The following is a 15763-nucleotide window of genomic DNA, read 5'->3' on the forward strand; positions in this document are numbered from 1 at the left end:
AGTGCAGTGGTGTGATCTTGGCTCACTGTAACCTCTGCCTACCAGGCTCAAGCCATCCTTCCACCTTAGCCTCCCAAATAGTTGGGACCACAGACACGTGCCACCACACTCAGATAATTTTTTGTATTTTTTGTAGAGACAGGGTTTTGCCATGTTGCCCAGACTTGTCTTGAACTCCTGGGCTCAAGCGATCTGCCTGCCTCAGTCTCCCAAGGTTCTGAGATTATAGGCATGAGCCACCACGCCTAGTCTCATATGAATTTTAAAATAGCTTTTTCTAGTTCTATAAAGAATGTCATTGGTAGTTCAACAGGAATAGCCTTGAATCTGTAAATTGCTCTGGACAGTATGGTCGTTTTAATGATATTGATTCTTCCAATCCATGAGCATGGAATGTTTTTCCATTTGTTTGTGTCATCACTTTGAGCAGTGTTTTATAATTCTTATTGTAGAGAACTTTCACTTCCATGATTAGCTATATTCCAAGGTATTTTGTTCTTTTTGTGGCAATTGTGAATGGGATTACATTCCTAATTTTGCTCTCAGCTTGAGACCATACTGTCCAAAGCAATTTACAGATTCAATGCTATTCCTGTTGAACTATCAATGACATTATCTCTCATGAGAGATAATGATGTGTAGTTTTCTTTACTTGTAATATCTTTGTCTGGTTTTGGTATTAGGGCAATACTGGTCTCATAGAATGAGTTAGGAATTATTCCCTCTACTTCTATCTTTCTGGCATAAGTTCCTGTAAAGTTTTCTGCTTATGAGTGTCTGTCCCAGTAAGTTATGATTCTCTGTATTCACCTGTCTGTCTCTCCAGTTTTGGAGACAGTGATTTGGCCTGTAACTTCACTTCTCTTATGATTTAAGAAGAGTGGTTGATTTTCCAATTTGGTCAGATTTTTACTTGTTGTTGGGACAGAGTGGTAACTTCCAAGTTTCTTACATGCCAGACCTGCTATGTGTTTTTAAAGGGACTCTGAAATCCTACAGACTCAATTGTTTTTAAAGCATAGTTGTTGTTTTTTTTTTAAGTTATGACTCTACTATGAAGTATATAAAATGCATATGTATAGTTTAAATAAGTTTAAAGTAGTCACCATGTAACCACCATTCAGGTGAAGGAAAAGAATATTGCCAATATCTTAGACCAGGAGCCAGCACACTTTTTCTGTAAAGGCCCAGATAGTAAATATCTTTGACTTTGTCAAAACCGCTCAACCCTGTAGCACTTGGTACCATCAGACTTCCTAGTTCTTTCTGCTCTAGTGGATATGTAATAGTATCTCATTGCAGATTTGATTGGCATTTTGTTAGTTATTAGTGAGATTGAGTATCTTCACTTGGTCATTCATTGGTCCAGTTTCCTCGATTGTGAAGTGCTTGCTTGAGACTTTAAGTCTACATGCTGGTTTGTCTTTTTCTCATCGGTCAGCAGAAACTGTGACTATGGTCATAGTGTACACTGCTCTGTGGATCCTGCTCTTTTGTAAGTGACATGTGGTGCAACTGTCATCTCTCAGTGTGTATTCTGTGTTCTTACCTTTTTTATATGGTGTCTTTTGATAAATATAAGTTGTTTTTAATGTAGTCAAATTTACTAACATCTCTCTGTGGGTCTTGTTTAAGAATTCTACCCTGGAGTCATGAAGATATTCTCTCACACTCTCTTATAGGAGCTTGACAGTTTCAACTTTCACATTCAGGTCTTGAAATCTGGACTAGATGTTTCCCAAGCGTCGAGAGGCAGGGACCCCGTCTCATTTCCTCCATATGAAAATCCCGCTCTCCCAGCACTGGTCATTGTGAAGTCCCCTTTCCCTGGCTGATCTGAGCATCACCACTGCCTACATCATGGCCCGCGGGTGCTGCTGACCTCCTCATTCTGTTCCACTGATAAATTTGTCTGTGCTGTCACCTACATCACATCTTGGTCGTCGCTATAACTTAATGATACATCTTAATTAATTGGTAGGCAACTCCCTCTACCTTGTTCTTCAAGAGTTTTGAATCGCTTTGTCAAGTTCCACAAAGAAAATGACACCTTTACTATTATATCTGAGTATTCTAATTCATGAACATAGTGTCTCTCTATTTATTTTGATCTTCTTCAGTATCTTTCAGTAAAGTTTTATGCTTTTCTGTATAAAGGCATTTCTCAGATATCACAGATTTATTCCTAGGCCTTTGGATTTTTGATGCCTTTTGTAAATGTTATCTTTTAAAATTTCACTTTCCGTGTCTGATATATAAAAACTGTGATTGATTTTGCCTGTGGATATAGAATCCAGACTGCTTGCTAAATTCACCTCTTATAATAATTTATTTGTGGATTCTTTGTATTCCTATGTATACAATCATGTCAGTGACTAATAATAATTGTATTTCTTCCTGTCCTATCATTACACCTTTTATCCTTTTTCTTGTCCAAATAAATGGGCTGAGATCCTGCAGTACAATGTTGAATAGCAGGTGATGGAGCTATTCTCACTTTGTTCCTGATCTTAAGGGGAATGTTTTGTTCTTTCACTATTAAGTATCATGCTTGCAGAGAATTCTGTAGATGTACCCATTATATCCACCTCATCGTGTTGCTATTAAGAAGATTAAATGGCTGGGCACGGTGGCTCAAGCCTGTAATCCCAGCACTTTGGGAGGCTGAGACAGGCGGATCACAAGGTCAGGAGATCGAGACCATCCTGGCTAACCCGGTGAGACCCCGTCTCTACTAAAAAATACAAAAAAAAATCTAGCCGGGCGAGATGGTGGGCGCCTGTAGCCCCAGCTACTCGGGAGGCTGAGGCAGGAGAACGGCGTAAACCCGGGAGGCGGAGCTTGCAATGAGCTGAGATCTGGCCACTGCACTCCAGCCTGGGTGACAGAGCGAGACTCTGTCTCAAAAAAAAAAAAGAAGATTAAATGAGCTATTACTTGGAAACAACTGAAGACATTGCTGAGAACCACATGTGTTAGCTGTTATTTAAGTCTGTGATCCTTTTACATGCCTGACAATACCTTCTATACCCCTCAGGGCCATAAAAGTGGTACCATATAATCTTGTCATAATAGCTGGAGTCTAATGTCCCTCATTTCCCCTCTTATAGCCAGAGGGCTAAAATCAAACCATCATTGAGATGAGGATCCTCCATCTCATTTCCTGGGCTCTGGTTGGCCCTTATTTCTAATCATTTGTGAACCCAAGTTGTTAATCAGGAGAAGAATCCAAGTCAAAACCCTGAGGCAACTCAGAAACCACCCGCTTCCAACACCTAATTCTCATTTCCATTTTACTCTATCACTTTCTTTCCAGGAAAGATGAGGATACCTGGAACTTAGATTAAAAGGTGATTAAGGAGGTGGACGGGGATACAAATGCTTTGGATTGTCCCAGATATTGAGTATTGAACATCTTTTCTGCTGTCGTACATACATTTCACATATTCCTAAATACTGTCTTCTGTTGTAGAATTTTCTAGAAACCGATAACAAGGGCAATGGCATTCTTCGACGCCGGGACATAAAGAACGCACTGTACGGTTTTGATATTCCCCTCACACCAAGAGAGTTTGAAAAGCTTTGGGCAAGGTAAGTGGCACATGAGACTGGCTGGTTTCTGTTCTTAAGGACTAGGGTTGCTTACTGCAGCAAATTCAGCCTAACCTGTCCTACTTCAGGGTAACTGGGGGCTGGGAGTATTTTCTCTTGGTTGCATCTGTCTCATCTCCTACGTCTTTCCTTGTTCCTTGCTCCTTGGTGCTAATAGCAAGCAGCCTTGGTGGTTGCCTTGGTCTTCAGCAACACGGACAACCAGGGTAAATGCTCGTCATCCATACCAGACTTGAGAGGTTTCTATTTCCAAGGACCTGGGAGCTCAAGCCCAAACTTTTACTGTTTTAACAAAACAAGTCACTCTCCAAGGACTTAACTCTAATACACCTCACTCAGCAGATATGCAATGGGTAAAGGGAAAAGCAGTTTCTCCCCATTACCTATAGATGGAAATTAATGTTGCACAACTGTTTTATAGATAAGTAATCTGTGGGAAGAAAAACCAAAGTTTTAGCAACTTGGAGTAGCTTCCCGAGAGTCTCTTAAACTGAAAATTATATCCGATGTTGGTTCCATTTGTCAAATGTATTTTCGATTTAGCTGTTTTGGAATTGGGCCCCCAGTTATGGTCTTCCCTGGATAGATGTCTAAGTTTCACAGTCCACTAACAATGTGATCTGTTTCCAAGTTCCAGACCCAACTTCAAATTACCTCTTTCTTCATTATATGTCCGTAGCCACCTGCATTCCCCCAGGATGGTATACCAACATCGTGTGTCCAGTCAGGAGGCAAACTCATGGAACAGTTCATACCATTTCCCAGCTTTTCATCTGTTCAAAGTGGAAGGCTGAAATGTTGGCCAAGTTTAGAATTAGGTGGGTTGTTTTGTGTCTAATTTAGAAAAGCAACTGGAAGTTCTTACAAAATCCTTATTTTTTAAAGATTGGTTCCAACACAGGGTCCAGTTAGACTCCCTGCCCATTTCTGTTTGAGCAGCTTACATTAGTAGTCTCAGCGGGGTGACAGGCAGATCTTTGTAGAGTAGGCAAATGCATAGCCCTCCCTCTCAGTTGACCTTTGGGATGATCCAAAGATGACGACATGGTCCCTGTCTTTGGGAAGCTGTCAGGGCAGAATGCATTCACACAGGTAACTATGGTACAGCAACAACTGTGCAAAACCCCCGGGCAGAGAGCAAGTCAAGTGGCCTGGGCAGTGAGGCAGGAGCATGGGGCCAGGGAGGGCTGGAAGCTGTCATGGGTCCGGATGGAGGAGGAGACATTCTTGGTCAGCAGGCCACCTGTCTGCAAGGAGGCAGGTGTTCTATCAGAAGTAGCATGGGGTTCCCAGGGTCAGAAAGGAAGGGTAGGGCCAATCCCTTACTAGGTCCTTGCTTTCAGGTGTTATTGACCAGGCAGTGAGGAACAATGGAATTTGAGTGTGGTTGTAGGGTGAACAGAGCTGTGGTTTAGGAAGATGAGTCAGGAAACAGTTCAGGGGAGAGGCTGGCTGGAGGTGCTGGTCTTGGGAGACCTCCGCCTCACCGGGGGGACCCTGAGCGGGGGCTGGCCATGGGGATGAGAGGCATTGGAGGCACGTCCCCCACAAGGGTTCCCATGGGGGAAGTGAGAGTGGACAGAGCCTTTTTCTGAGGGTGGGACAGAGCTTATTTCTGTTTCCACTGGAGATGGACACTCACTGTTGGCTTGTGGCTAAAGTTTCTTTATATGCTTATGAACATAATTATGAAATGTACAGATTTTCACCCTGTGTTGACAACTGTTTGCAGTCAGAATTTTGTCCACTATTGTTTAGTTGACCTCATGCCACAGATGGTAAGTGGTTAAGAGCAACAGCACTGCAGCCAGATGCATGGGTGTGACTCCTGCCCACTTCCTGCTGTGTGGCCTCCATCAAGTTACTTAGCTTCTCTGTGCCGTACACTCCTCATCATCTGCAAAGCAGCACTAATGTTCCCTGTCACCAATGTTCCCTGTCACCTAGGGCCGCTGTGAGGCCTGGGTAAGGAGTCATATTAAGTGCTAGCCCAGGGTCTGGTGTGCAGTAACCACTCAGTAAATTTAACACACCCTCTCTTCAGTTGTTTACCCAGCAAACGCTTCTTAATCACTGACTCTGCACTTTTGCAGGGCTGAGAGTGACCAAAATAAACGAATAATCCGGAGCTCATCGCCTAAGATACTCAAATGCTCTTCAGGAGAGAAAGCCTTGGTAATTAAGTGCTGTGTCCCTGCCAGGACCTCTGAAGGCTCAGAAATCGAGGACTAATAAACTGAGCTTTTAAGCTGAGTTACTTCACATACAAGATTAATTTATGAGGAAGTGGAAGAGTGATGGTGAATCTAGTTTGCTAGAGAGAGAATACATTTGGAGGCCATAGAAAAGTTCAGTTCTTGGGCTGATAATTCCTCTCTTCCCTCCCTTCAGAGAATCCCTTTTTCCCTCTGGAATTGCCTTTGGGTCAGCATGCACATTCACCTGGTGGCCCTTCCTGTGTCCGTGGTTTTCATTCTCCCTTAGGTCAATCGTGCAGTTCCTAGGACGCTTTGCAAATTATAGCGCCTGCCATTTTTGTTTCACTTCATTAGATGAACTATTTCCTGGCAAGTATTTCATGTAATATCTACATTTTCAAAATCAAATCGAGTTTTTATTGATGCAAGATTTTCTTCACTGCTGTTGTTTTTGTTCTCCACTTTTTTACTGTGTCAAAATACACATAGCACAATTTACCATCTTCACCAATTTTAAGCACACAGCTCAGCGGTATTCAATACATTCATCACGTTGTGCAGCCGTCACCACCATCCAGCTCCAGAACTCTTTACTCTTTTCGTCTTGTGAAACTGAGATTTTTTTTTTTTTTTTTTGACAGAGTCTTACTCTGTCATCCAGCTGGAGGGCAGTGGTGCGATCTTGACTCATTGCAACCTCCACCTCCAAGGTTCAAGAGATTCTCCTGCCTCAGCCTCCTGAGTAGCTGGGATTACAGGCACCCACCACCATCCCCAGCTAATTTTTTTGTATTTTTAGTAGGGACAGGATTTCACCATGTTGGCCAGGCTGGTCTTGAACTCCTGACCTCTTGAGACGGAGTCTCTCTCTGTTGCCCCGGCTGGAGTGCACTGGCACAATCTCAGCACACTGCAACCTCTGCCTCCCAGGTTCAAGCAATTCTCCTGCCTCAGCCTCCCGAGTAGCTGGGATTACAGGTGCACACCACCACACCTGGCTAATTTTTTGTATTTTTAGTAGAGATGGAGTTTCACCATGTTGGCCAGGCTGGTCTCAAACTCCTGACCTCAAGCAATCCGCCTGCCTCAGCTTCCCAAAGTGCTGGGATCACAGGCATGAGCCATGGCACCAGGCCTGAGATTTTTATTATTTTTTTTTTAACTTTTAAGTTGAGGGTATATGTGCAGGTTTGTTATATCGGTAAGCCCACGTTGTGGGGGTTTATTGTACAAACTATTTCATCACCCAGGTATTAAGCCTAGTACCCAATAGTTGTTTTCCTGATCCTCTTCTTCCTCTCACCCTCTACCCTCCAAAAGGCCACAGGGATGAACGGGATGGTCACGCAACTAAACAGCCTAGTACGTGCAGAGCACCAGGTGTATGTGAGCATGAGTGTTAGTGGCAAAATGACAATATAGCTTTGAAAAGATCTTCTGGTCATCATATTAATGCACACGCATTTTAGAAGACTCAGAAAATCCGTAAAACAACAACAGATCAGTCCTAATGCACTCAGCAGAGGTGATGATCCGTGGGAACTTGGTATTGTGGTTTTTTTCTTGCTTTTTCTACTTGTTGATGTGACATCAGTTCATCATGCTCAGCTTCCCACCCTCCTGGCGTGTTCTCTTCCTCCCCCAGTGTTTGCTGATAGTGACGATTCACCTCTCCACCACAGCAGCAGGGGGCACCACGAGCCAGGACGGGGCTCAGTGGCCGCCATGGGTTGTCCAGGCACCAAGAAGCCTCCTTCAGTTGCCCTAACAACAGGAAAGAGCCTGGGCCCCGAAACAGCAGCAGAAACGGGCCTCCTCCCCATGGGGCTGTCTCACGGTGTTAGTGAAGCACCCTCACCACGATGTTCCTGATGACCAGGGGCTACGGCGAACTTGGGGAGCGGCAGGGGCCTGCAGGACACAGCCCATCAGCTCTGGCAGTCTGAGCAGGTCCAAGTTGACTGTCAGGAGAGGACAGCCCCCAGAAACTGGGCAGGCAGAAGCAAATAGGAAAATACCGTCATGCTTTTCTGAAAACACAGAAGTAAAAAATATGACAGACTATAGACAAGGAAAAAGATGTTCAACATCCATTATTCAGTCAACATTTATTCAAGCACCTATGAAGTGCACTATTTTAGAACTTCAGATCAGTCCCGAGGGCCTGGTTTATGCTACTGAAGTAAATTAATCGATTGACCCCCAGATCTCTGTGGCTTAGCATGTCTGTGTTTTATTCTCATTCACCCAAAGCCTGCTGTGTGTCTAGTGGCTCCTGCTTCCAAGCAGTGACTCAGGGACCTGGCTGGCTTTCAGCTTGTGGTGTTATCCTCTTAGTGGAGGACTCCACCCACCCAGGTGGGACTGCAGAGCTGCAGGATTGCACGCAGGCTTTCAGGGACTAGTGCCACACTTCTGCTCAGAGCCCACCCCCCAGGGGCCCCAGCAAACTGCACAGAGGCCAGGGAGGTACAGGGATGCCGAGGGGGATGCAGATGTCACAGGCTGGCCTGTGGAGGGTTAAAGGGATAAAGCATTGCAAGCCTGGAGGAGGCCATTGTGAAAGGAACCCTGCTCACTGAAGCCAGGTTAGGAGCTCTACGCGCGAGATTTCAGGAGGAATAACTTTGGTTTGACTTTGGAGAGACTGCTAAGGATGCTGCAAGAGGGAAGTGCATGCAGCCACTCACTCATCTGACCAACCATTTAGCAGTCATGTTTTTGGATCTTTCTTTGTGCCAGGCCTTGTGCTAGATTCAAAGGTTCCAGAGATGAAAGACATCCCCTGCCCACAGGTTGCTCAGTGACGACAGCCACATGCCAGGAGGGAGCAGTGGAGGCAGCCACCACAGGAGCTCAAGGAGGAACTCCCAAACACAACACCTGAGTTGAGTCTTAATACATAGTCATTAGCTGAGAGAGGCATCCAGAGGTGGGAGACAGGCATCCGTGAGCAGAGGCCCAGAGCCTGAGGAGGGTGGGAAGTCCTGGGACAGAGAGGAAAGAGCTGTGCAGAGGTCAGGATGCTGCTTATCTCAGAACTGGACTCTGACAGCCTGTCTTGGTCAGGGTGTAACCGCCCAACAGGTTCTTCTTACCTGCTGCATAGATAAAGCCAATTCCCTGAAACAGAAGTGCTGCAGAGAAGAAAGAGTTTAATAACCTACAGGGCCAGCCAAGTGGAAGGATAGCAGGTATTTCTCAAATCCACCTCCCCAAGAATTCAGAGGCTAGGGGTTTTGGAGACTAGTTTGAGGGGCAAGGGGCTAGGGAGTGGGGAGTGCTGATTTGTTGGGCCAGGGGTGAAATCACAGGGAGTCAAAGCTTGTCTTCTTGCACTGAGTCAGTTCCTGGGTGGGGTCACAAGTCCAGATGATCTGGTTTCTTGGTATGGGCTACCAGTCCAGGTGGCACCAACTAGTCCATTAAAATGCAAGCCCTGAAGGTGCTTCAAACAGCTGTCTTAGATTTCACAATAGTGATGTTGTCTATAGGAGCCATTGAGGAGGTTAGAAATCTTGTGACCAGCCGGGCGCGGTGGCTCAAGCCTGTAATCCCAGCACTTTGGGAGGCCGAGACGGGCGGATCACAAGGTCAGGAGATCGAGACCATCCTGGCTAACACGGTGAAACCCCGTCTCTACTAAAAAATACAAAAATCTAGCCGGGCGAGGTGGCGGGCGCCTGTAGTCCCAGCTACTCCCGAGGCTGAGGGAGGAGAATGGCGGGAACCCGGGAGGCGGAGCTTGCAGTGAGCTGAGATCCGGCCACTGCACTCCAGCCTGGGCGACAGAGCGAGACTCCGTCTCAAAAAAAAAAAAAAAGAAATCTTGTGACCTCCAGCCACATGACTACTGAACCATAATTCTAACCTTGTGGAGTTTTTTGTTTGTTTTGAGACAACGTCTCACTCTGTTGCCAGGCTGGAGTGCAGTGGCACTGTAGCAGGGTTTTTAAGGAATCAGAGAGACCAATTGTTTCTTGCATATTACAGAAGCAGGAAACAAAGACAGTTACTCAATTAATTGAGACATGCATCACATCATTTCTTACTTTTGAAAAACATGTTTTACGACTTGAGTTTATCTGCCTAGTGACCTTGCAGCTGCACAGCTAGAGAAACAGGGTCTTCACAATGCCTGGGAAAGGAGGTGAGATAAGGCTCACTAGCCACAGAAAAGCAGGCAGTTTATTTTTAAAGGACTCCAGCTCTTTCTCTTTCTCAGGGGGAATTGGGTTTTCTTACATACAACTGAATTTCTGGTTACACATTATTTAATTTCTTTTAATTCCTGTTCCATTCCCCACTTTGGTGCTTCTTATAATAAAGGTGTTAATAGAAAGCACTACTATTTACCACCTCTTTGTGGAGCTGAGCTGCTTCTACTGGCAGTGGCTGATATTTGGGTAATGCTACAACCACGCGGTAGTGTGTCAGACTACTATTGCCTCTATAGTTGACTGAATACTCCTAATAAACTGGGGTAAAAGGCAAGGGAGGATGAGGCAGATGCCAAGAATAAGCAAGAACTCACCAATGAGGGTTTTGAATCCTTCAAAGGTTGAGAGCCATCCTTCAAACAAGGAATCCGGGGACCACCCGGGCCAAGTCTGAACTGGAACATGGGCCAACTTGCACATTCTAGCTGTGATTTCCATGACAGCTCGGCCATTATCATCAATTTCTAGGCAACAGTTGGTTAAATTAAATTTCCCACATACTCCTCCCTCTGAGGCTAAGAGGTAATCTAAAGCCAATCTATTTTGATATATAGCATTTCTCATTTGTGTTGCTTGTATTGCCAATAAATCTAGTACCCTTGACGTTTCATTGGTTATAATTTCAAGGGCTGCCTGCAACCGTAGGATGTGGATGAGCATATAGATTGGGGTGTGGTAACCCCATGACCCGTCTTGTGCCCAGGTAGCTGGCCCGTAATATTTAGTGATTCTTTCAGGAGGCCATTCATTATCTTTCCAGTTTCCTATGTCCACATTCTTTTTGATATTTGTGTCTATTTTTGTGATTATGCTTCTTCTAGTTCTTTTATTTTCATCATAAACTGGATATCCTAAGAGTTCCCCTTGCTTTAGAGGAATCAGAAAAATGGATGGCTTCATTGTTCCTAACACACATGCCCCTGTCCGTTTAGCTGGCAGTTGCCGATATGTCCGTGCTTCACAGATCCAATATAGGCCAGAGGGAGCCTTCCAAGCATTTGGAGCCTTTAGCTGATGCCAAGTGTGGCTTAGAGTAGAGAATCGAGAGAAGGGGTTTGGATCTCGTAAGTAGGAGTCATTCTGGGTGTTTCTCCGTAGAGTTTTGCTTTTAGTCTTGTCGATACTGTTGCCCTAGGCAAGCTGTTTCTCCTACTGCCTGTGAAAGCCTTTCCCCATCGAGTGATACAGTACTTTCCAATTATGAAGGTTTTTAACAACTGAACACTTGCTGAGGCTGTTGGTTCACTGGCAGGGGTAGGCAAAGTGAAGTTATCTTGCGGCATTAATTCCTTTGCCTCCCATGGCCACTGATCCCCCATATTAGTTCCTCCACATACATAGCATGAGAAAATTCCTAAGCTGCCAGCTATGTTTTCAGCTGGTTGAGCAAGTAAGTTTTTGATTGATGGAGGAAGCTTGGGCACTGGCTGATCAAACTGTTGATAGAATGACTTATGGACCTGGAATTGCAGGGTTGGATGCATTTGAGTCCTTCTAGTCTTTTTGACAATTAGTAGTGGAACTCCAAGTCCTGCTCCTTGTGATGCAGTTGAGCATATAGATTGGGGTATGGTAACCCCATGACCCATCTCACACCCAAGTAGCTGGCCCATAATAGCATGATCTTGGCTCACTGCAACCTCCGCCTCCCGGGTTCAAGCTGTTCTCCTGCCTCAGTCTCCCGAGTAGCTGGGATTACAGGTATGCACCACCACGCCCAACTAATTTTTGTGTTTTTAGTACAGATGGGGTTTCACCATGTTGGCCAGGATGGTCTCAATCTCTTGACCTTGTGATCCCCCCACCTGAACCTCCCAAAGTGCTGGGATTACAGGCATGAGCCACTGTGCCCGGCCCCTTGTGGAGTTTTACAAAGGTGGTTTCAATCCCTGAGCAAGGAAGCAGTTAGTTTTGCAAAAGGACCGTTATCATCTTTGCTTTAAAGTTAAATTGCAGATTAAATTCTTCCCATTGTTAGCTTGGCCTATGCCCAGGAATGAGCAACGACAGCTCATGTGGTTAGAAGCAGGATAGAGTCGGCGACGTCAGATTTCTCTCAGTGTCATGCTTTTTGTAAAGGTGGTTTCAGTTGGAAGGCCAGGCACAGGGTGTCGCTCAGTGTTGACCCCGGGCATGGGAGGCACCTCCTTGGGGAGGGCTTGGCATTCTGAGCATCTTCTGTAGCCTCCTTTAATCAGGTAATATTCAACTATGTGAATCTAAAACAAACTTCGCTAGAAAACTCTGAAGAGGGAGAGGGTGTACTCTAAAAATGCACCGAAGGGAAGACCTGAGTAGGAAAGCAGCAGGCTCAGAAATATCCGTGGAGATTGTTGGTTGTGTGAAACTAGCTAGCCAAGCAGACCTGCCAGAAAGTTTGGGAGATAATTAATGCCCAATTTATGCGCATTTCTTGATACGGCAGGTGAGTTATATATCAGTATTCAAATATAAACAGAAGAGACTATGAAAAAGCAGCTGTGCTGTGTATAGCAACTCATGTGGACCAAAAAAAAAAAAAAACAAACAAAAAACCTATGGTTTTCAGTTCGCAAGAAGTGAGGCCATTTCTATTAGCTCAAGCAAAGCAATGCCCAGAGAGAACCTACTCGGTGCCTGGCAGGTGGAACCTCTGAACAGGGAGCCTTAAGATGGGAAAGGATTTTAAAAGGTTGAATGATCAAGATTATTAGCTCAGAAACGGGAAGATTCAGTGGGATGTGATGTCAGAGGCTGACTTTTAGAAGCACTGAATACAAAGAAGTTTGACTTGGAAATGTGCTAGCCAGGTGGACTCTAAGCTGAACATGAAGACCCTTTCAGTGATGAAAGCCATCTGGGACCCCAGCAGGCAGTCCTTGAAGGAAATGTGGTTCTCAAGTCTGGCATGTCTTTGTCTAAGGCTAACCCCCTTCTTACTGGGGAGTGTAATGGGTGGATTTTGGCTCTTGATGGGTACTGGAGCAGATAGTGTCTGATCTTCTGCAGTTCCACCAGAACTTAACGGAATATGCCCCTTGAGCATGTTCAGCTCCAGCAGTTGGACACTGTATTAGTCTATTCTCACGCTGCTGTAAAGAAATACCTGAGACTGAGTAATGTATAAAGAAAAGAGGTTTAATCGGCTCACTGTTCCACAGGCTGTACAGGAAGCATGATGCTGGCATCTGTTCAGCTTCTGGGGAGGCCTCAGGAAACTTACAATCATGATGGAAGGAAAAAAAGGGAGCCAGCGCTTCATGTAGCCAGAGCAGGATGAAGGTGGTAGGGGGTGCCACACACTTTCACACATTCAGATCTCATGAGAACTCACTATCATGAGAACAGCACAATGAGGATGGTGCTAAACCACTCATGAAGGATCCAGTCACCTCCCACTAGGCCCCATCTCTAACACTGGGGATTACAATTTGACATGAGATTTGGGTAGGGACACAAATCCAAACCATATCAGGCACTTTCTTTTCTAAAGAGCAGTTATTTGAGTCATCAGACCTCCCTCCAAGATGGTACCTGAGAGAATTCCTTGTGTCCCCATCTGCATGAGGTACTGTGTCTGCCTTTGCTGCCTGGCCTAGGCCATCAACAGGGCTTACACCACACCTCCTCATTCTGCCCTATAACTCTAGGGACGGTGGCATTTGAAGATACTTCTGAAATGTATGTGAGAATTAAGTGCCTAAACTGAGCATAAAGGACTAAGACATTCTCAGCAAAGCAGACCAATCACTGTGAGCATACTCAAATTATGTGTACAATTGAATTGCTGTGTGTACAATAAATGGCCAGAGTAATGTGATTGTATCATAAATGAGTGGCCATCACCATCCACAAATGTGAGTTTTTGTGGGTCCTCTGTTTATGTGCACATTTTTTCCTGGCACATCTGTTGCTGAACCATTTGAAAATTCAACCTTTATAGGCAAGTTGGTTTTTTAAAAAGTTACACAAAGGATTATACGATGAACGGTGAGGTTATGTAAGCTGAATTGGCTTGCTTATTAATCACATTCACAATATTTTAGTTGCAGTTGTGCAATCTAGTCTTCTGTTCATTTGGCTGAGAATAGAATGTTTCTGATCTTTATTAATGAAGTAATTAAGAATGCCTTTTCATTCAGTTCCAGTGTCATGATGGAAAGTTTGTTGTTGGTAAGCCCTTGAGCACAGCACACCAGGAAGGCAGTCCTTCCTTAGAAATGCACTCCCTTCACTTTTCTTAGCCCAGCAGCCATGAATGGATAACGTAGCCCATGCAAAGTGTGTTGCAGGATGCTGTGAATTTGTAAAAAATGAATAAACCATAGTTTCTCCTCAAGAAACCTGCCATCTAGTAGGCAGATACAACATGGACCTAGGAACTGGATGGAGGCAGGATGTGGGAGAAATTTTGAGTGGCACAGAGCAGTTGTAAATGCCAACATGCACGCCCCATGTATCCGCATGTGCACTAACCCATCCGGTCCTCACTGCGCCTTGAGGAGCTCAGAGGAAGGCACGGTCGTGGTTCTTTTGACTTAGGAGGAGAAAGAGGTTTCCAAAAGAGGTGCACTGGGGCTGCTTGTCAGGTGGGTAGGCTGTGGACCATTCTGTTAGGATCCCTCCTGTCAGAATGAGGAACCCCTGGGAGCTTTATTCAGAGGGCATCTTGACCAGGTTTGTATTATTACATTGCCCTGGTGCCACAAGGCAAGTTAGAGTCCTGAGGTAGTTCAAGGAGAGAGGCATGGCCCTGGGATCACCCTAGAAGCTCAAGAAATGGCGGCCCTTCTGCCTCCTAGGTATGTCCATGTGAAATTCAGCTTCCTCCCTGCAGCCATCTTAGCCCAGCAACAGGGAGGCCCCTCCTGGAGGTGCTTGCCCCCGATGGAGCTGCTGAGACCACAGCTCTTCCACAGCCACAGGAGAAACCTCAGGAACTGCAGAGCCCACAGGCCTCTTTCTGAGGGTGTGTTGTCTTCTTGGGTTTTAAAAACAAAATTCACTGAATAAAGGTGGAAGCATACTTTTCTGGGTTGCAAAATTAAGGTCATCCTCATAACAGACACCTGAAAAGGTCTGCAGCGGATAAGGAGCTGATGGTCTCAGGAGGAGCTGGGCGGGGGGCACTGTCCTGAGACCTCATGTCTAGGACTGCCCGTGAGGGCTTCCAGCTGAGGAACTGATCCCTGGAGCAGGAAAGGGCCTTGCCAGGTGAAGAGCCGGTGAGCTGGTGTTTACCTAGAGCCCTCTGTCTGCACCATGCCTGCAAAGTAGTGGAGGAAGTCATCCAAGGGGGCTTTTCTTACCTTGTCAGGTGGAGTCTGTGTGGAGAATGGGGCGAATGCTATGTTGAGGCAGCAGGTGCATGGCAGACACATGGCAGAGGAGCAGGGATCTGCAGGGCACAGAAGGCAAGGGAGCATGGAGAGAGCCCTCATGGGCACCTGTGGGGACAGGCCCACATGGCCTTTGGGAAGGGTGGTGGTCTTCCAACTCCTGAGAGCCTCTGCAAGTTTTAACACAAGTGCATGAAGCAACATTTACCCGCACATCTATCTGCTTTCTCTCCTACCCACCACCCCTTCCCCTTGAGGACAAGAATGTGGTCAATAAGGACATTTTCTTTATTGTTAAGTCAGCTCAAACAGTCGCACAGGGCTTAGTGTGTCGCAGGCAACTGTGGGTTCCATAGATCCTCCAGGATCTCATCAGTTAACGAGCAGAGCAAAAGGGAGCTCGACCTCTCAAAGG

At 45.6% G+C, this 15763-nt stretch overlaps 1 protein-coding gene across 4 annotated transcripts in view; it reads left to right on the top strand.

Annotated features, from left to right (window-relative positions):
- Positions 1-15763, top strand: part of EFCAB6 (EF-hand calcium binding domain 6) — a 328394-nt gene that overhangs the window by 235225 nt on the left and 77406 nt on the right. For all 4 annotated transcript variants that reach the window (XM_011934784.1, XM_011934785.1, XM_011934783.1 and 1 more), the window contains one exon: positions 3473-3591. In XM_011934784.1, coding sequence (XP_011790174.1) covers positions 3473-3591 — 119 coding nt within the window. The remainder of the gene's footprint in view (positions 1-3472; positions 3592-15763) is intronic.

Source organism: Colobus angolensis, unplaced genomic scaffold, assembly GCF_000951035.1.
Source record: "Colobus angolensis palliatus isolate OR3802 unplaced genomic scaffold, Cang.pa_1.0 Scaffold138, whole genome shotgun sequence".
Classification (NCBI taxonomy): domain Eukaryota; kingdom Metazoa; phylum Chordata; class Mammalia; order Primates; family Cercopithecidae; genus Colobus; species Colobus angolensis.